Source organism: Mesocricetus auratus, unplaced genomic scaffold (assembly GCF_017639785.1).
Source record: "Mesocricetus auratus isolate SY011 unplaced genomic scaffold, BCM_Maur_2.0 Super-Scaffold_6731, whole genome shotgun sequence".
In the NCBI taxonomy this organism is placed as follows: domain Eukaryota; kingdom Metazoa; phylum Chordata; class Mammalia; order Rodentia; family Cricetidae; genus Mesocricetus; species Mesocricetus auratus.
The window spans coordinates 7,144,109-7,166,057 of record NW_024429185.1 but is presented as its reverse complement, the minus strand read 5'-3'; the positions used below and the strand labels follow the sequence as shown (position 1 = coordinate 7,166,057).

Sequence of the window (21,949 nt, the reverse complement as noted above, 5' to 3'; positions counted from 1 at the left end):
CTTAAAGCAACAACTGAACACAACAAAGACAGACCTGATGTAATGATTAAAACTGATTAAATACATAGAGGAATTATTCTGATGTTTCCTGTACTTTTCTCTATTTTTATTTGTGTATGGTACTGTGTGTGTGTGTGTGTGTGTGTGTGTGTGTGTGTGTGTGTGTTGTCATGATCCTTACTATGTGCACTTGAGAAGACAGAGGTCAACTTGGGTGTTATCAGTCAGATTTCTCTAAAGGAACATATATATGTATATATGGGATTTATTAGACTGGCTTACATGATGTGGTGACTGTCTCACAATGGGAAGGCTGAGAACCTGGTATTTGTTCAGCTCTCAAGACGGGATGTCTGAGCAGTCCCAGTCTGGTGCTGGAGTCCTGGATGGTGCCCGGGGAGCTGATCTTCAGTCTGCCCTGGCATCCTGAGGCAGCTCATGTCACTACAGGTGAAGGAATGTCTCAGTAACAGGACAGATGAACTTGCCAGTGAGAGTGGCAGTAAGCAGGAAAAAAAGCAAAGGCTTTCTTTTTGCATGTTCTTTTATGTGGGCTGCCACTAGAAGGTGTAGCCCAGACTTAAGGTGGGTCTTCCTGCCTCAAACTATCTAATCAAGAAAATCTCTAGAAATTTTGGCTGGATTTACTAGCCAGTGAGCCTCCAGGATGCACCAGTCTCTGTCCCCCACCCCCACTCCCACCTTGAGCACTATGGTCATAAACTCTCACCAACACATCCAGCTTTTTTTTTAATGTGGGTGGTGGAGATCCAAACTCCTTATACTTGCCTTGCACAGCAAGCGTTTTACCCACTGACTCGGCACCAGCCTTCCTCTATTCCCTACTAAAATTTTTTCATCATGAGAAAGAGGAAAACCTTAATTTCAAATTTCACCTTATAGTAAATGAAGGTTGGGAACAAAACATTGTCTTCTGGACATGACAGGAAAGCTGCCTTCAGGAATTCACAGTGCGTACGGTTGCCTGTATAAGACCTACACAAGAGCAAGCCAGTCAGTGGTCTAGCATGAAGGGGAGGGGCTCACAGGCCCCACTGCTAACTGATGAGCTGCTACCAGTTAATGCTTCTGGGGAATGGAGAATCAGTTTTCTTTAAAAGTGTGGTTCCTAGTAGGCAGCCACACTCTTTTAGATGACCTCACACCCACTGGTCTATGGGCAGCACAAATTGGACTCAGTTGGTTATCAAGAAACAAAGAAAAAGGTACATAGAAAATTGGAGGTGTGTGAGGAAGAGTGGGGTGGGCTTGGGAGGAGTAGGTGTGAATATGTTTAAATGCATTCTATAAAATTGTTAAAGAATCTATACAATGTTTAAAAACTTTACTGAATTATATAATAAAATATTCCAAAGAAATAAGAACATTAACTATGATTTCTAGTGGCGCTCTCATTGAATTGGAAAGATAGGGATGCTTTGCATTAGTTAACCCAATTCAGCCCCTCTAAATGTATGCATATTTCAATTAACCTTGAGTCTGTAATAAATGTACACACATTTTAGCAATAAAACATGGGGAAAAAGCTTGGCTAAAGTAATTGGGAAATATACATACCAATGTACAGGGCTTGGATTTCAGACATAGCTCATTATTAATTTTTATTACCTTTATGATTTGGAAATTGGAATTCCAATATCACTATGAAAATTATCATTTCTTTTAAACTACATTTGGAAAATTCTCATCAAACTGGTTATTTTTTTTCTTCTTTTACTACCCCCTCTTTCTTGCTCTCTCTCTCTCTCTCTCTCTCTCTCTCTCTCTCTCTCTCTCTCTCTCTCTCTCCCTCCCTCCCTCTCTCCTTCTCACTCTCCTCTTTGTTTCTTTCTTTCTTTCTTAGTTTTTTTTTTTTTTTTTTGGTTTTTCGAGACAGGGTTTCTCTGTATTGTTTTGGAGGCTATCGGTCCAGCCCAGCCTCAAACTCATGTTTCTTTCTTAGTTTTAATAAACACCCAAGTTCTTGTTATTTAGCCCTGGTTGCATTACTGGAAAATCAGTCTCTAAAATTAGTCAGTTTTGCTTTTTATTTTTGTTATAAATTTTAGCTTAACATAATATTTATATAATTAAGCATTTATATAATTAAGTAAATGAACCTGTTTATCACAGTAGTATACATTTCCAAATTGCTTTCTGATGAGGTGCAAACACATTTAAACAAAAGAGAGCAACAATGCCCTGGGAATCAGAAAGGTAACTTCAATTCTCTATTAAATTCCACTGAAACAGACTAAAACTACATTCAGATTCCAAAAAAATAGGCCTAAGTATATTTTCTTCTCTCTGTCATTCAAGAATTACATTTCCAGTGATAGCTGCACTAACTAATCTACTGATTAGCTTCATAATCTATTTCTGAGAATAAGGAACATATTTGATCTTTGAATACAAGAGAAAATATGATGTTTCCTATAAGAACTTTCACCCAATCATCAGCAAATCTCAATAAATCAGGATGAAAACAATTTTCTCCCACCCAGAAAACAATGACAAAACATCTGTTTTGATTGCATCTTTCCCAGACTGGAAATGTTGACAGCAGCTACTTTTGCTGTTTTGTGAAACCATTCAACTATTGATTGACTTCTGTTTAACTTTGATGTGGTTTTATATTTTGCTTGGAAAAGGAAAAATCAATTTTAGTAACTCCAACACTGAATTATTGTCAACACGTGGAAAAACTCAGGTTATTCTGCAAACTAATATTTAGAAAAGGGGATTAACCCTGGATAACTGAAAATGAGCAATAAATATATAAAAAATAAATAAAACCCCAAAACACAACCAAGGTGATGAATGAGTTAGTTATCTTGTTGCAGAATATTTGTTTAACTATGCAAAGATGTGTTGCAATGGTTTAACTATATTAAGGTGTGTTGCATTTGTTTATATTTTGGAATACTTGTTTAATTATGTAAAGATGTATTGCTGTTTTCCTATGCCTGCCTAAGGCACCTGATTGGTCTAATAAAAAACTGAAATAGTCAGTAGTGAGAGAGGAGACATAGACAGAACTGCCAGGCAGGGAGAGTAAGGAGGAGGAGAAATTTAGGTATGACAGAGAAATAAAAAAAGGTGCCTGGGAGATGCTGGGGGTCTGTCAGACAAGGAGGAAGCGGGAAAGTAGTATATACAGAAAGTAAGGTAAAAAGCTCTTAGGCAAAACATAGATGAGTAGAACCTGGTTAAATTAACTTAAAAGAGCTAGTGGGATGAGCTAAACTAAGGCCGAACATTCATAATTATTATTAAGTCTCTATGTCTTTATTGGGGAGTTGGTTGGTGACCCAAAGAAAATGCCAACTACATTATCTGGTGTCTGCCCTGTGTTGGTGAAGCCCAGATGAGCGTGGTCCTCTTTGGTGACTTGTCTCCTACTGTCCCATCATAAGTGAGACAGGTGAGTGGTGGCCAGGCTAACAAACAGCCTAAGCTTAATAATTTAAGAGACAGGATTAGCCAAGTAGTGAGAGGAGAGAGGAGCAAGGCAGTCTGTCTCTGTAGGCAGTTGAGGATCACAGCACCAAAGACAGCAAATTGCCTATAAATATTCCCAGGGAGGCTGCATTCAGCTCAGAGATAGCCAGGCTTTGCAATGAACTTGTAAAACCTAGTCTGAGGTAAGAAACTAGAATTCAAGGCTCTGCTTATTTAATCACCTGGTTTTGCTTACTCCTTGGAGCTTTTTAATGGGGTCTTCCCTTGCTGGCAGGGACCCACTGACCAATCAGAATCTCTCATGAGCATTCAAGTTAACTGGCCACATGTATCCCAAATGGATGCCAAATTTACATACCGGTGGAATTAAATTGGCCTATTCCCAGGACATAAAAGAATCCCTATTAGATTTCCATACTACCCATCAAATGGACCCTTATTTTAGCCATGTATGCCCTCGTTCCCTCCCCTTTTTCTCCCCTCTCCCCACAATCCTTACTTGGTTGATTCTCCTGCTCCAGCTCTGGCCCCATTCATTGATAACTATCTGTGCTAATTCACTTTCCTAAAAGGATCTATCTGTCTCCACAAGTTCCTTCCTCTGTGATCCGACCTCTGTGGTTCTAAGGATTGAAGTTGGGTTATTATTGACTTCACAGCTAATACCCAAGTGTGAGAGATTACACACCATACTTGTCTTTCTGGGTGAGGGATACCTCACTCACAATGATTGCTCTCTGGGTCCATCCATTTACCAGCAAATTTCATGTTTTGTTTTGTTTTTTTCATGAAAGACTACAATGAAACTCTTTAATATGCATAACACTTTAAAAATACAAAAACTATTTGTTTCTCTAGCTAATTATAAAGGAGTTGGGAATGAAGAAAAAGCTTTTGTTTTAAATATGAAAAACAGAAAAATTATCTACCCTACTAATTAGTTGATCCAATCTGATTTTTCTTAATTAAGGTTATGTATATCATCGCTCTACACTTGTTAGGGCTAAAACACAGCAAACAATTCAATTTGAAAGTACTCCCTTAATTTACTCTCCAAATGTAAATTACATTTTGAGTTTTTGTTCTCCTTTTGTAGTATCAGGGACTGAACCTAAGCCCGGGGCCATTAGGGCAACTGCTCTACCACTAAACCCATCTCTACTTCTGAATAGAAAGCTAGAATCAGAGGCCTCAATACTAATAGCTGAATCCTCTTATTAATTTAAAATATCAAGGTTTCCTATCTTAAGACTTTAAGATAGCATATTTTGGTTCTATACTGCCAGTTTTGGGACTTGTGCAGGTCACAGGGGTCTGTTCTAGGAACTTAGTAACTGTTGGACTAGAGTGAGTTAAAAATAGTATCAAACATGCATGTATTCAAAATCTGTAGGTTAGACTTTGAAGTGACTAAAGCCTATTTTATTCAACTTGATATTAAATAAAGCAATGCAGACTACTCATTTTGAGCACCCTTTCTCATTAACTTTGGTGTTATCAAGCACCCACATATTGGCTCACAAACATCTATAACTGAAGTCCCAAGGGAACTGATGTGTTTTCTGGTGTGCAGGCATACATGTAGACGAAACACCCATATATATTCATATGCTGAGTAATACTCCATCCTGTAAATGTACCACATTGTCTTTACACATTCATCTGCTGAAGGACATCTAGGTTGTTTCTGATTTCTGGTCATTATGAAAACAGTAGCAATAAACATGGTTGAGGGGGTGTCTCTGTGGTAGGAGCAAGGATGCTAGGAACAAGAGTGGTATAGATGGATCTTGAGGTAGATGAATTCCCATCTTCCCGAGAAACTGCCAACACTGATTTCCACGGTGGTTGTGAAAGTTTGCACTCCCACCAGCAATGGAGGGGTATTCCCCTTATTCCACATCCTCACCAGCATGTTTTATGGATTGTAGCTATTCTTACTGATATAAGATGGAATCTCAAAGTAGTTTCTATTTGCATTTCCGTGATGGTTTACGATGTTGAACATTTCTGTAAGTGTTTCTCAGCCATTTCAGGTTCCTCTTTTGAGAATTATTTGTTTAGATCTGTACATCATTTTTAAATTGGGTTCTTTTTTATATCTAGCTTATTGAGTTCTTTATATATTTTGGCTAGTAGACCTCTATCAGATGCATAGTTGATAAAAAATATTTTCCCATTTCCTAATATACATGTAAATGAAATTGCCAAGCAATCGGGGATGCAGAGTCCCAACTGGTCATCTCTTGCCACCAAATGAAACTTCCAGTACTGCAATTGGGGTACATCTAATTGAGTTGTTGGCCAAACAACCTAAGTTGTTGCCAACACTATAGCTTACTCTCCATAAACTGACAGCAAGGCCCCATTGCTTATGACAATGCCTACACCACCTATTGTACATGGAGAATTTGAGCTGGTGCCTACGTAGAGCCTTCACCACTATTTGCTGCTGTCTTTGTTACAGGAAGGTACTCTGCAGACTACCAAAAGTAAAGCATAAGCACCAACCCAGCCACAGGCTCTTTGACCCACAATCATGTCCTGCCTTCAAGATATGCTAGGGCAATGGTGGCACAACCTGTTGGAGTCACCAACCAATATCAGATTTGACTTAAGGCCCACTCCACAAGATGGAAACCACACCCAACTTGGGTGACCAAGAACCAGAGACTAGGAAGCCTAGAGACCTAGGGTAAAAACTAAGGATACTGGTATAAGAAAGAATAAACATTGTAGCACACAGTAACTGCTGATTGCATTTTGGTGTACTCATTGTTCAGTGCCTTGCTCAGCCATCGTCAGAGGAGCTCCCTCCTGCAGCAGATGGGAACAAATACAGAGACCCACAGTCAGATATTATGCAGAGGATGAGAGACCTTAGAACACTCAGTCCTAAATGGAACGTCTCCACCAAATCTCTTCCCTCAGATCTCAGGGAACCCTGTGGAAGAGGAAGGCAAAATGAGGGTAATTGAGCAGATGAAGGACACCAAGAAAGCAAAGCCCCTAAATCAACACCATCAAATCTCCTATGAATACACGGAGAGTGAGGAAGCATGCATAGGGTCTACACGGGTCTGCACCAGGTCATTTTGTATATATAGACTCCCCATACCTCACTTGGAGGAATGTGTAAATTGAAACTCATTAATATTAAATGGCAGTCAACTATTTTTTTCAGTTTTAGCTGCTTTATCCACATTTCAAGTTCTCAGGGGCTAAGTGTGCCTGGTGGGTTCTTCCTTGATCAATGACAGATAAAAGCCATTTCCATAAATGCAGAGATTTCAACGAACAGGTAATGTAAGCTCACAACAAGCTCTTTGGACAATGGTACATTCATATGGACCATTTATTTCTAAAGGGAAGAGGTGTTTATATTTAGCACTGACAAATTCATTTTGTGTGTAGTTTTTTTTCTTCATGGAACCTGGTCATCAGTGGTAGATCCTGGGGTTTCCAATAAATACCACAGATTTGTTTTCCACTGGAGTACAGAGCAATCTAGGAATACGATCCAGGAGTGTTTGGATGGGAAAAATTACCTAAATTATTGTTAAAATTGTTTTACAGCAAGTACACATACTCTTAATTCCAGTTACTCAGAATGCTTAAACAGAAGGAGGTCAAGTTTGAAGCCAACCATAGGAATCTATTGAGGACCCTGTTTCATATAAGAGGGTGGACTATGCCTAGAGTTGTCAACCTCTCACCTCCACATGAACGTACTCTGAACACACAGACACAAGAACACACACACACGTACACAGAGGAGGGGGAGGAGAGGGAGGAGGGGGAGGGGAAGGTGGAAAAGGAGGAAAACCTGATTTTAGATCCGCAACAAAATGGCCTTTTTGAGATTAGCCAGACTTCTTTACTCAATCACTCTACCAGTTAGAATTTCCAAAATTCCTCTGGAGGATTATTCAAACATCTTTTCTGACTATATAGTTTTGTGAAGCCAATTAAACCTAATTAAGCCTCCCTAAGTTTCAGTTTCCTTATTCATAAAACACAGATAGTAATTCTACCTATTTCGTATTTTTGGAGAAAAGTAAAATGAATGAAATATTTAGAACAATGCCTGGCGCACAGAAAACTGCTGTCACATATTTGCACTTGTTAATGTTCTGTTATATACTGGGAACCAAATTCAAGGACTGTGTAGGGAGAGATCTTACACTTCTTACACCAGATGTCATGGAAATAATAAGCTACACAAAGATTATTGAGGGAGAAATCACTTATGTGAGAAGCCAAGAAAACCGAGAACCAAAGGTCTGCACGCTGCTCTCCAGGACACAACTAGAACCCAAAGAAAGAGCTTCTCCTTCCCCCCAGCTCTTTTATCCCCTGTATGTTCTACATACCTGTGACCACACCCAAACGGGCGTGGTCAGCACTATGGGTTTGTAAGATCTCTTCCTACAGACTCAGAGTTTAAGGAGTGCCTTGGCCAACATGTTCAATTGTTACTCCAAGCTCATCAGTCAGATGAGTCATTTGCTACTCTATGGTGGTTAGAGAAGAGTAGAAAGTTAGGGAGTTACTTTTTTTTAAAGGCGCGCGTGCGTGCGTGCGTGCTTGCGTGCGTGCGTGCGTGCGTGCGTGTGTGTGTGTGTGTGTGTGTGTGTGTGTGTGTGCTGCATGGAGGTACTATTGGATATCACAAGAGGGCACCAGATCCCCCGGAGCTGGAGTTACAGGTAGTTGTGAGCTGCCTGGGATGGGTGCTAGAGACTGAGTTCTGATTCTCTGAAAACGCAGCAAGCATTCCTTAACCAGTGAGCCCATAGTGAGTCACTGCTCAGTCTTGAGTAATGGAGTGGGAGTTTTTCTGTGAAAACATGAAGACTGGAGCTTGCTGAAAGCCACCACCATTGAGGCTTCTCAGAGGCACCATTGAAAGGACAAAAGGAACCTAGCTCTGTGTCCCTGCCCAGGGTCTCCTAGTTCTGTGTCCCTGCCCTGGGTCTCCTAGTTCTGTGTCCCTGCCCTGGGTCTCCTAGTTCTGTGTCCCTGCCCTGGGTCTCCTAGTTCTGTGTCCCTGCCCTGGGTCTGAGGCCTGAGCCTGGAAGGAGTTCAGGTTTCAGTTCCTGGGAACTTGGTTTTTCCCCATGAAGAGACTGGAGTCATCAATCACAAGACTGCTGTGCTCTTGGGATATTAGTGTTCCCTTTATACACATTGCTTGACCAGCCTCCTGCTGATTTCATCTCACTGTGTGACAGTGTTCCCCTGACCGTCTCATATTTCCCCTGAAAATAGTACACTTAATAAACTTGCTTGCACGAGCCTGTTCATCCTGAACTTTCTATCTTATGTCCTGACCCTCCTACTCAGGAACCTGTGGTGAATGTTTTCCCACTTCCATTAAAGTAATGAAGATATTCCCCACAAGCATGCCCAGAAACCTGTCTTCCAGGTCATGCTAACTTCTGCTGAGTTGACAATTAACACTAATGATCATATCCAATAAAATGTTTAGGGAAAAAAACCAACATTTGTGCCTTACTTTACTATTCTGTGGCAAAAATCATAACTTGACTTCAATTTAGTGATGGAGTGCATCAAAGTACAAACACAGTTAAGACATCACACAACCTGTTCTTAGCATTAGGGGATAAGTATTAGAAAACCTCTCATTGCGATTAAAGACAGCATAGGATTCAATCTGAACTGTACACACATCCACCCATGTCCTTATATACACTGAAATGAATGGGAAGCAAGAAGTGTCATTTCCAAATGTTTCTGACTTAAAAAACAAGGAAATTAAAACCAGAACCCAGGAAATTTCTAGACGTGGACTCGGACATCAACTTGTCAATGTTCCTGCACATTTGTGATTAAATACTTGATGCAAATGAAGTCTTACTAGAGCCCCAAAGTATACAGGATGTTTGGGAACTTGAAGTCCCCCACCCCCCTTTTTAAATCTTCTCCTAGGTAGGTTCCTGAGACATTCTACTACATTTATTAATCCTGGAAACACAGGCTGTCAGTGTACTGACATGAATGAGTCAGCACAAAATGGCAAACACCGGCCATCTAAGGATGAGAGTCATTAATGATTGGACCTGTTATAGAACTGTTTTGGGCAGAGTGGCACTTTTGTGATTCTGTATAAACATGACCTCAAGGTCAGAGGCCTTTACTTTTCCAGCCTGCCTGTGTGAGTATGTCTGAAGGTCTAGGGCCTACTTCCTTGAGGCCCATGTGCCTGTCTGTGTATGTCTTGTGCCTGTCCTGCCTGTGTGTTGACAGGTGCCTGGGTTCCTTCCGGAGGCTGCCTGCCTAGGGTTCAGTGTGTTGGTGAGTACAATATGTTTTATCTGTTCAAAGTTCCTCACCATTTCTTCAATCTCTCAGCCTCCCGTGACTCTAGTCCTTTCCTGGCACCTAAGGACATCATTTCCCATCAATGTCCCAACTGAACATTACATTGGGGGTTCTGTGAGGGCATGTGTGATGATACATTGTTTATGATTTAAAAAAGCCACTGGAGATCAGAATAACAAAGCAACCAAACCAGTTAGCCACAGAAGCCAGGCACACCCCTTTAATCCCAGGACTCAGGATTAAGAGGTAGACAGAGCTCTGTTAGTGCAAGGCCAAACTGACTACACAAAATTGATCCAGTCCTAAAAGAAACAGCTCACACATAAGTGATCTCAGCACTTGGGAACACATGCCTTTAATCCCAGCACTAGGAAGGTGGAAGCAGAGGATATAGCTGGGCAGAGAAAGGAATAAAAGGAAGAGGAGACAGGAACTGAGAGATTTTGCTTCTGAGGATTCTTGGGGACAGGATTGCCATTCCAGCTGGTAGAGATAAGATCTACTGGCTTGGCTGCTTTGCTTCTCTGATCTTCAGCTTGAAGCTTGAACCCCAGTATCAGTCTCTGGATCTTTTATTTTCCACGTTACACACATGAGCTTTTAAATTTATTTAATCACTTTCTTCCCAGTATCTAGGATAACACTCAGCACACTTGTTGATTTGCTCATCGATTGACTAAATAGCAGACAGAGAAAACTAAGTGACTCAGACCCAATCACTCAGTCCATGTGTGAGGCTGAGACTTCGTAGAGTGACTAGAAGACAGTGGAATCATTACCAGAAAGGGGACCAAAGGAGAAGTATGAGAAAGAGACTCTGAGTACTTTGGCCATGGGAGTTTGCAGCTAACCCGAGCACAGGAGTTAACCAACAGTAAGATATAACTACCCCTAGTCTACTCACTGGCTGGGCACCCACTTTGTGTTTTGAGAGAGGAATTCTCACTAGCATGGAACTTACTGTGCAGAGCTAGGCTGCTGGGCAGCTGAGCACAGGATCTGCCCATATCCTTAGAGAAATCATTAATGTGCATGACACCAAACCTGACATCCTTCCCTCATCTTCTCTCTCTTCCTTATTTATTTATTTATTTATTTATTTATTTATTTATTTATTTATTTGGCATCTGGTTCTTTTAAAAGTCGGTTTCAGGTATGGCACTCAGACCTCCATAATTGTGTTAGCAGCACTTTAGCAATTGAGCTATTCCTCTAGCCCTGGGTTTTGGTTTTGAAGCAGGCTCTTACTAAAGTTACTGGCCCTAACCAGTTTTAAAATCCCCAGGATGGTCCTGCTTCCTTCACCTCCCAAGGATGCTCCTGCTTCCTTAATCTCCCCAGTGAGTGCTGGGATTACAGGCAGGAGTGAGGAGGATCAATTAAAATGCAGATTTAAATGCAAAAGATCTGGGCAAGGCCCAAGGTTCTAGCAATATCCTGTGACAGCTGCTAACCTTCTACATTTTCGAACAGCAAGATAAACAGTCCAGGTAAATGACCTTAAAAACTAGTTAGGGATGTGTTAGTTTGTATTTTATTTCTTTGTAATGTAATTTTTCAGTCTAAACTGTCCTAAACTTTATTTTCACACATTAATAATGTGCCATTTTGAACCGGGATTTGATCTTTGACCTATAATTCAACACAAGAAAAATCCTCTAAATTTTACTGGTGATTCTGTCAGTTATTCCAACTTTTGAAAGTTAGAGTTAGCCTTGGGCTAAACACTTCAAGCTAAGTTTAGCAGCTATTAGAAATAATGCAGTAGGCAGGAAGGTTCTGGAAGTACTGGAGGTAAATTCAGGACATTTTGAAACATTCAAGCACTTAGAAAAAGAAACAATTGTGAAAGACTGACCTATTTCAAGCTAGGCACAGGTACAGTTAGTCATTCTTATACTAAAAACCCAGACTGTCCCTACCCCAGAAACAGAGTTTTAGTAGCAACAGCGGCTTTCTTAGTTATCATTTTGCTTTATTAATTTAAAGTGGAATGAGTAACAGTGGTTCATCTTAGGAGTTTTCTGTGAGCCATCTTTCTTACTGTGATTGCCTCATAAATTTTACACTTTCTTTCCTTCTTCCATTCAAAAATCTTCATGGGGGCTGAGAAGAAGGCATAGTGTGTAATTCCTTTGCTGTCAAGCCTGGTGAGCTGAGTTCAATGCCCAGAACCCACAGGGTGGAAGAGGGAAATGGGCTCTTTCGAGTTTCCTTTGACCTCCATAGGCACCTGCCCGCACACAGGTACACACAAAGTCGCTATTTCAAAAAGGTGGGCATGGTAGCCTACACTTATGTTCCAGGAGAGTCATGGTGCTACACAGAAAAATCCTGTTTTAAAAAGCCAAAAAAAAAAAGTGTTCATAATATTTGTTATAATCTGGACAAGATATTCTTAGATTCATGAGACTTCTTTTTGTTTGTTTGTTTGTTTGTTTTTTTGTTTTTCAAGACAGGGTTTCTCTGTGGCTTTGGAGCCTGTCCTAGAACTAGCTCTTGTAGACCAGGCTAATCTCAAACTCACAGAGATCCACCTGCCTCTGCCTCCTAAGTGCTGGGATTAAAGGCATGCATGCGCCACCACTGCCTGGCTGAGACTTCATTCTTTAAGGAGAAAAAGGGACAATAAAGAATAGTAACTACAGTAAGTATACTATAATCTCAGAAGTAAAATGAAGATAAGTACATTTGGGAAATGATGAGCAATAATCTAGGCAGACACTTGAGTACTAAGGCTGAATAACTTGAGTGGTTTCTTCCAGAGTGTCCCAGTTACCTGGGTAAAGTGAGTAAAAAATTCTTGTTACTATGTAGAGAAGAGATAACAGCAAAGAGAAAAAGTTACATATGGAGAATAAATCCTGTAGGCTGAAGGACGTCACAAGCAGGAACCATAGGGCACAGGGGACAGGGAGAGAGTAGAAGGTGAAAATAAGAGAAGAGGTATTGAGGGGCATTGGTGGCGCACACCTTTAATCCCAGCACTTGGGAGGCAGAGGCAGGCGGATCCCTGTGAGTTCGAGACCAGCCTGGTCTACAAGAGTTAGTTCCAGGACAGCCTCCAAAGCCACAGAGAAACCCTGTCTCAACTCCCCACCCCCCCCAATAAAAGAGAAGAGGTAGCATCTCGATCAAGTAGAGCCTGAAACCTAAGCGGGGCCTTCAGATTTTATTTTTAAAAAAGTTTAGTGCTAATCTCTAGGGTTTGAAGCAGGAAATCGATTCTTTTGAATTCTTCCTTGTTAAGTTATCCCAGATTAACATATTCATGGATCTCTTTAAAGGCCTAGCCCACTTAAATTCAAGGGAAAGGATTCTGTAACACTAGGTGGGTATTGGGTGAGCCCAGGACTATCCTGGGGGCCAATTCTTCACTTGGTTTCCATTTCTATCAAAGATGACCTTAGGCACTGACTGGCTGAACCTCATCATCTTCTTCTGGTATGGCAGGATGAGTAGTGTGAGGCTGGAGGTGTGTCTCATGGGTAGAGAGCCTGGGTTACCAATTTGAGGTACTGTCCTCATCACTCCCATTGCAAAGAAGGACACTGGGAGGCCAGCAGCTTGGGCAGACAGTCAGATATGCTGAGCTACAGATTAGTAGGGTCTCTACCTGGAGACCACTCAGGCTTTGTGATCCCGTGTCCCTTTCTTATTTTTGGATTTGCTGTGGGTAGGTTACAAAATGGCGGCTTCACAGAGAAAAGTTGAAGCTCTTCTCATAAGGGCTGGCTTTGTCTTAAGGTTCAAGAAGGTTGTATCTGTTTGGAAGAGGTCTTGTTATCAATGTTTTTCCTTACCTAGTGTCTTCTCTATTCTTGATTAAAATGTATAGTGTGCATTTCTATAGTTCTTTCCTCTACATACACAAACATCTCTTCTTTTCCAATTTATCTTTTCTACTGAACTATTAATTACTTCAGAGTAGGCTGTAGTTGTTCTTTCTTACCCTTTTTACTCTTCGATGCTGGGGGGGGCTGCCATTCAGCTCCCAAATAAATAATACACAGAGGCTTATGTTTATAAATGCCTGGCCTCAGCTTGACTTGTTTCTTGCCAGCTTTTCTAAACTTTAATTATCCTGATACCTTTTGCTTCTGGGATTTTCCCTTTTTCACTTATGTATATCTTACTTTCACTCTTACTCTGTGACTGGTTGAGTGGCGAGGTGGCTGGCTCCTGATGTCCTCCTCTCCTTGTTCTCTTGCTCCTCCCTCCTTCCCCCATCTCTGTTTCTATTTATTCTCTCTGCCTGCCAGCCCCGCCTATCCTCTCTCTTGCCTTGCTATTGGCCATTCGTCTCTTTATTAGACCATCAGGTGTTTTAGACAGGCAACGAACGAGTCACAGCTTCCCAGAGTTAAGCAAATACAATATAAAAGAATACAGCACATCTTTGCATCATTAAAACAAATGTTCTACAGCATAAACAAATATAACACACCTTGAAATAAAATTTTCTATTTATCTGCTTGTACACACAGGTTATAGAGCAGTGCATTGCTCACAATAATGCCAAGTAAACAAGTCTGGAATGCACAGATGAGTTCTGGAAGCATCCTTGGACCATTCTTCTCATCCTAAACTTTCTATTGAATGCCGGTCTCTTAGTTTTAAATTCCTTTTGGCATTTTCAATTGATGATTGTTTTCCCTCAGACTGAATTTCACACACTCATGAGCCTTTCCAACTTCTCCTGTTTTATAGACAATGTCAACTTCTTTGTTCTTTCCTAAGCCATACATTGTATCATACCTAGTTTCAGTCACAATATTTTGAATTGTCATTTACTCCACCTTATTGATTTAATCCTTAGTTTAGAGCATTATCTGATTTTTGAAAAAAATAATAGACGTTTTGTCACCTAGAGGGTTATTCTGAGTAAAATATACTCCCTTCTAAAATTCAGCTGTGTCTCTCTGCAATATCAGTCATGATCAATGATACATCTTATTCATAAATCTATGTTTTGGTCCACTTTGAAGGTATTTCTGCACACTGGATATATGTTAGACAAGTCATTCTTCTCCATACAGCCTTATTCAATGTTCCATAAACTAAATGAGACAATATTTTTGTATTTTACAAATAAGAAAACTGAGATTTAGTTACAACAAGTTGTATATTTCAAGAAAAATGGTAGAATTGAGATTTTAACACATATCTATTTACTTAGGAAATCTGAACACTGCCTAATTATTGTCTTAGTAACACCCTGAATTCTTGCTTCATCTGGAAGAATTTCCATGGCATAGTCCAACAATCTTCATTTCCCATTGTTGTGTTCTTGAATCTTTGATGCCATACTTCAATTATCTCCTCCTAGAGATTTCCCTCGACTTTTAAAAATTCTGTTGGATTATCAACACTTTAATACACAGGGATGTCTGGGTTACATCTTCCTTTAATTTAACTGAGAGTCTTCTATGGTACCTCAGAAATATATTGTCAGTAATATATAAAACTTTACACAGTCTTTCATCAATACATATATCTAATAAATTGTTATAATATTACTATTATTATTGTTGTTTTTTTTCGAGACAGGGTTTCTCTGTATTGTTTTAGAGGCTGTCCAGGAACCAGCTCTGTAGACCAGGCTGGTCTCGAACTCATAGAGATCCACCTGCTTTTGCCTCCCGAGTGCTGGGATTAAAGTCATGCACCACCAACGCCCAGATAACATTACTTTTATTGATGCATCAAATTGAAGAAGTTTGTGCTTCAGTACCTTATAATCTGATTGAAAAGTTTCTACACCCGATAAGCCTCTCGGCTGATCCAGCAATCCAAATCAGACCAAATCAAACCGAATTAGAAACAGCCCCATTTAATGGATACAACGCTCCTGGGTGGGCTTCCAATCGCCCAGAAAGGAGGTGGGAAAGGGAGTCAGGAAAAACTCTTGAGTCTTGTCTGGGAGGCAGTTTAAATACCCCCTGGGGGGATCTTGAGGTTCTCTGGGGGAGGGGTCATCATTTGGTGGGCTTTCTGAGGTGCAGCGTGGTTTAGAGAGAGATGGGGGAGGGGGTTGGGTGGAACTCCCACTATAACACTCACTCAAGGATACCCAGATTTGAATGCTACATTTTTGGGTCACCCCACCCCTTCCTATGAAGCAGCATCAACTATGATACAGACACTGCCTTAACACAAACAGCAAAATCCCTTCGCCACTGCTGTTGTCTTCTCAGTGTACTGGAGAAAGAAAAATGAAATAGCTGTATTTTTTTCTTTCTTTTATGGTGAGAACGTAAATATTCTTTTCATCTTCACTGCTCTTTCAACAAATCACTAAAAATGTCTTTTCTTTCTTTCTGTTTTTTTTTTTCTTTCATTTATTTATTTATTGGTTTGGTTTTTCGAGACAGGGTTTCTCTGAGGCTTTGGAGCCCATCTCTGTAGACCAGGCTGGTCTCAAACTCACAGAGATTCGCCTGTCTCTATCTCCCGAGTGCTGGGATTAAAGGCGCTGCCATCACTGTCAGGTTGTGAAGATTCTTCTGCACAGAAGCTAGTACTACAACCCTCGCTTCATAACCGTGCCTGGAAACCCTGGGTTCAGTCATAGCCATCAGCAGCAGGGCAAGAACCCGGCGGACTTAGGACCGCCTGGAAGACAAGTTTTCTGCTCCTCTAGCTCCCGAGCACCGGCGTCGCGTCCCGTGACGTCACCGTTCCCGGACGTACCGCGTAGCGCCGGGGGCGTGTCTCCGGGTCGGTCCTCGTGCCGTCACCCGAGAGCCGCGGGGGTGTGGGTTCCGCGGGGGCGAGCGCGTCCAGTTAGGAGACCCCGGGAGCCGGCTCCGGCCCGCGCGGCGCCATGGAGGTGGTGGAGGCCGCGGCGCAGCTGCAGACGCTGCAGTTCGGCAGCTCCGGCCAGGGGCCCGCGGCGTCGGAGGAGCGCGGGGACACCGACCAGGCCGAGCAGGGCCCGGAGGCCGGGGAGCAGCCGCCAGCCCCGAGCGCCGAGGCCGGCGGAAGCCCGGCGCAGCCCGACCCGCCGCCTCCGAGCGAGGCCCGCGCCACCGGCCCGGACGCCGCGGAGCCGCCGCCAGCCCTGCCGGCCTCGGACTCCTCGGACTCGGACTCGGATTCGGACAGGTGGAGTGCACGCGGGCCCGGGGGCTGCCGGGCGGGACCGGGGGACGGGGGTAGGGGCCTGGGTCGTCAGCGCCCGCGCGGTGCGGCCCTGGTCGGCCGGGGGGCGCCGCGGATGCTCGGTGCTGCGCACGTGCGCTCGCTCTGGGAGCATCGCCTCCCCTGGGTGCCTGTCCGCTCAGTTCAGAGAGTTCCCACCTCCCTCCCCAACTTGATAGCCGGCAGAGTTACACCGAGAGGTCGTAACCTGTTCACGCTGTCGGGAAACCCGACCTTTGTAGGTTATCTTCATGCCATCCACGTTTAGCATGGACTCTAGGGTTACGGCATGAAGTTTGTTTCCGTTGAGAGTTGCTGCTTCCCGACCCCCACCCCCTTCCAAATCTTAGGATTTTGGTGGTCAGGAAAAGGATTGTTCTACGTTTCAAAGTTGACTTCTTTCGGGCTGGTCTCAAACGGTAGCCTGGGAGGATGCCGGTGATCCTCCTGCCTCCACCTCCCAAGTGCAGGTTGAGCACGTACCCACCAGCATTCTCCTCTCATAGTTGTTTCTGGACAGTTCCTGTGACTCCAGAGAATCTTTATAGGGAGCAGGATTCTATACAATTTGCTAACCAGGTTCTTGGTCTTTGGGACACTATGCTTTAACACAGACTTTTCCTCTCCGCAGCCCTGGTGGAAGAAGATCCAAAATATAGAATGTTTTCAAACTACGTTGGGCACAACTAGTTGAATAAGCACAGGGTGACGGGGTTCTGAGAGGCGGACAAGATAGACCTATGATGGGGAGCTGTGCCTTTTTTTTTTTTTTTTTTTTTGGAAACCACTAAGAGGCGGGAGAATGGTTTCTAGTAGAGGGAGAGCCATAGGAGGTGGGGGGCGGGGAGCTAAGCCAGGTGTGAACCCATTGGTTTCCTTGGCAGTTTTAAGATGGTAGTGATCTTGTAATCAGAGCCCATGCGTGCTGCTGGGAAACTGTTAGAGATACAGGCAGATCAGGAGCCCCATTTTAAGTGAAACATGCAACAACTTAGTGCTGGGAAATGACTTCTGACCCTTTGTGGCAGAGGGTTCCAGATATTTGAAGAAATGAAAAAAGGTACAACTCTTTGCCTGTGTGCTAGATTTTGTTTTTGCTGTTTTGTTTTTCAAGACGGTTTCTCTGTGTAGCCTTGGCTGTTCTGGAACTCTCTCTCTGTAGACCAGGTTGGCCTCAAACTCACAGATCTGTCTGTTGTGTCTCCTGCTCCCCCCACCCCAAGATCTGCCTGTCCTGCTCCGCCCCCCAGCTTAAGTAGTGTTTTGGTAATAGATACTGATTTCAAGTTTTTATTAATTGTGTGGCTTTTTCTGAGGAGACAGGAACAGACATCTCTTCATCTCAGATAGTGCACCAGTAACAGGCCAAAGAAAGAGTTCCACCCAAGTCTAGCTTAGTGAGACAGTGCATTTATTGGTTTGTTCACAGGAGCAAAGGCAGCTGTCTCATGGGTGACATGACTCTTGGGTGACAAAAGCTGTATCCCTGGAGCTCCTTGCTGTGGTGACTGGTCTACCAGAAGTCCCTGCCAAGCAGTTTACTGTTTTTATAACTTTAGGTACCAGACTTGTGGGTTTCACCAGTTTCTTGAGTCTTCTAGGCCTCTCTCCTGCATCTAAGAGGCTGTGTTTCAACTGGGAGGAAATAGCTGTACTGCAGTACCCCAAAATGCTTTTTAAGAAGTTGTGAACAGCCTCCAGTAGCAGTTTGAAAAGTGCTGGGGAGTAGGGAGTAGGGAAGGAAAGTAATTTGGTGAATGGGGGCAGCTTCAGAGGAGGGTAGTATTTTTGTTGAGTCTTTAATGAACTCATGTTGTCTAGGTTGAGGTTTTTCAGGCAGATCAGGTAGCATAATTTCACAATAATGAATATGAGGATGGAGTTAGGTTCTGTGGGGAGTGGGAGGAGCTAGTTAGTGGTCTGGAGGTTACTAGAAACCTGATTTTCAGGCAGTAAGGCTGACATTAAAGAGCATGTATTTTTATCTTGTCACAGTAAAGATGTTTGTGGGGGAAAATTAACATTTTTCTGTATGTTTGAATATTGTATTAGCGAAAAATGCAAATCCATACAGCTACCATCTTGATTTAACAACTATTAGTATTTTGATACTACTAGTTAAATGTTATTGGACCATTTAAAACTAATTTGCTGCAGACATCATGGCATTTAAATATATCAGCACAGCGTTCTTTTTGTAATTGAAAATATTATTTTTCATATAACATATCATGAACATAGTTCCCCTCCTTATGATAAATCTTGAAGGGGACCTTGTTGGGTTCCATGGCAGGTGAGGGTGACCGAGCCGGAGAGACAGGCAGGTCAGGCAGACAGAGCTTATGTGAAAAGTTTTATTAGAAAGCGGAGGGAAAGGGAAAGGAAAGAGAAAAAGAGATAAAGAGACACAGAGAAACAGAGACACAGAGACGGAGAGAAGAAAAGTTCTGTCTGCCCAAGGGGCCAGCAGGAAAGAGAGCTTAATTGGGTGGGGATCTTTCCTTTAAAGGGGTCCTTTGCACCTGTGGGCAGACTACATAATCATGGAACCCTGGACTGACCAGGGCACTGCCTGAGTGCCTTCTGGCAGGGGACGGGCAGGCCAGCATAATGCCTGAATCCTTACACCCCTCTCTCATCTCCTGCCAGTTTCTCCTCCCCTGACCAAGTTCACACCTTCTCTCTGTCTGTAGAAAACAAACAGGCTAATGGAGACTATTCTCTCCAGGATCTCAGTTAGCCAGGAGTGGCTTCAGACTTACAGTGTAGCCAAGGATGACCTCGAAGTTCTGATTCTCCCGCTTCCAGGAGAGTTGAGACTTCAAGCATGTACCACAGTGCTTGACTTAAAGTGGACATTGGTTTATACATACAACACCGTTACCAACCAAAATCTTAAGTGCCGTCTTACAAAATTATTGTGATCTCTTTTCCAATCCTCTTTTTTTTTTAAAGCAAGGGCAGGAGCTCATTTGGGTGAAAGGTCATGAGAAGGTAAAAGTAACATCAGTGGATGAATAGTTGTAGGGAGAGCTGCTTTGTTGGTGTTGATAAGCTATTATAGAAAAGGTGAGAAACGGTATCCTGAAATGGTGAGGAAGATTAGGAAGTGTCATACATAGGATTAGTTAGGAGATTGGACTTGGATGATTGACCTAGGATGAAGTAGTTTTCAAATGATGCCAGGGTCCCACCCACCGCGACTGGATCGAAGACTGGGTAGTGAAATAAACATAGATGTTCAGGGAAAGACATGGAATCTTCTTTTTTCCTCCCTCGATTTTAACTTGTTAGAAATATGAAGTATGTACTCTTCATACAGTTGGGATTGGTTTGTACCTAGGCGTTAGGACCCTAGAATAGTTATGTTAGAGCTGAAAATGGAGGTATTTATCAGCAAGTGAATGATGATTGAGATCATAGGAATGAATGTTACCTGCCTGAAGAGTGTAGAGACAAGGTGTCTATGGGTAAAACACTTAAAAATAGCACATAAAATGGGCCAAAGTTAGTGGGCTGATTGAGTCAAGAACCAAAGAAGTTTTTAGAGTTAAATGGTCACCATGGCAACTTTGAAGAATCCCATGGTGATGACAGAGTAAACTTACTGAATTAGGTGGTCTCATCATAGGTGACTCCAGCAGGTGCTTTGCCTAGAGTTACCATTAGTCACTGATCATCACATGCTTAATTGTAGTCAGACATTTATAAGGTGACACTATTAGCCCAGAGAGGGTCCAGATTTATATGTCTGTATAATAATATATATTCAATGTCAAAAGTGGCCTCTCTCCATAATTATTCTTCCACTGGATTTTAAAATAGACAGGATAAGCCCAGTGGAGAGGCACACACCTTTAATCCCAGGGAGGCAGAGGCAGGAGGCTCTCTGGTTCAAGGTCAATCTGGTATACAGACTGAGTTCCCAGACAAGCAAGGCTACAAAAAGAAACCCTGTCTCAAAACAACAACAACAACAACAAGAAACAAACAAACAAAAAACTAGTATTCAACTAGTCCTTTTGATTTAGACAAGCAATAGAAGAAAGAGGAAGTGAATTGTTTCCTACTTGAAACAGGATTTTATTTTAATTATGATAGTACTTGACCAAGTTTTCAACTTTGCCTTTACAGTGAAACGGATTCAGATTCAGATAGTTCAAGTTCTTCCTCTTCCTCCTCCTCATCTTCCTCCTGTGTATCACTTCCTCCAGTGCTGTCAGATGGAGAGGAAGATGTACAAGTTGAGAAGGACAATAAGAATTTTCCTCTTAAAACAAAAGATGAGTTGCTTCTTAATGTAAGTGCTTGGGTTTGTTACTTATATTATTTATATTACATATTTCTGTTATTTGTATTGATTGCTCCGTAAACCTAGTGCCTCTTCTCAGCTTTTTGCACGTATCTCCCCTGTGCTTTCACACTTATTTATAAAGAGTCATGCAGAAAGTTTCTGTGGTTGCTTCTAACCCAGACACAAGTGTGGGTCTGCTATCTCTGGGTTTCCCTGTCATGATCTTGATCCCCACCCCTTGCTCATATAATCCCTCCTCTCTCTTCACCTGTACTCTTTGAGCTCTGCCCAGTGCTTGACTATGAATCTCTGCCTCTGCTTCCATCAGTTACTGGTTGAAGACTGATAACTACTAGGGTAGTCACCAATCTGATTACAGGAAGAAGGTTGGTTCAGGTACCCTTTCCACTATGCTAGGAGTCTTAGCTAGCTGGGGTCTTCCTTGTTGACTTATAGGAATTCCTCTAGCACCAGGGTTCTCCCTAATCCCATAATGTTCCCCCCCAATCAAGATACCTCTTTTATTGTCCTCCCTCTCCTTCTCTCCTTCCCTCCCCCAACTCAGCCCTCCTCATACCTCATGTTCCCAACCATTCCCCCCCTCCTCCTCTATATGCACCCTCCCCCATTTTACCCAGGAAGCTTCCTCTAGTTCCCTTTCCAGAGTGATCCCTCTTAGGTTCTTTGGCACCTAGCTTCTCTGGG

At 42.4% G+C, this 21,949-nt stretch overlaps 1 protein-coding gene across 1 annotated transcript in view; it reads left to right on the top strand.

The window, feature by feature from the left end:
* Positions 1–16,511: 16,511 nt before the first annotated feature.
* The window catches only part of Naf1 (nuclear assembly factor 1 ribonucleoprotein), a 31,969-nt gene continuing 26,531 nt past the window's right edge, over positions 16,512–21,949 (top strand). The window contains exons 1-2 of the mRNA XM_021230184.2: positions 16,512–16,914; positions 21,085–21,250. Of these exons, the coding sequence (XP_021085843.1) occupies positions 16,634–16,914; positions 21,085–21,250 (447 nt within the window). The 5' untranslated portion in view covers positions 16,512–16,633. The remainder of the gene's footprint in view (positions 16,915–21,084; positions 21,251–21,949) is intronic.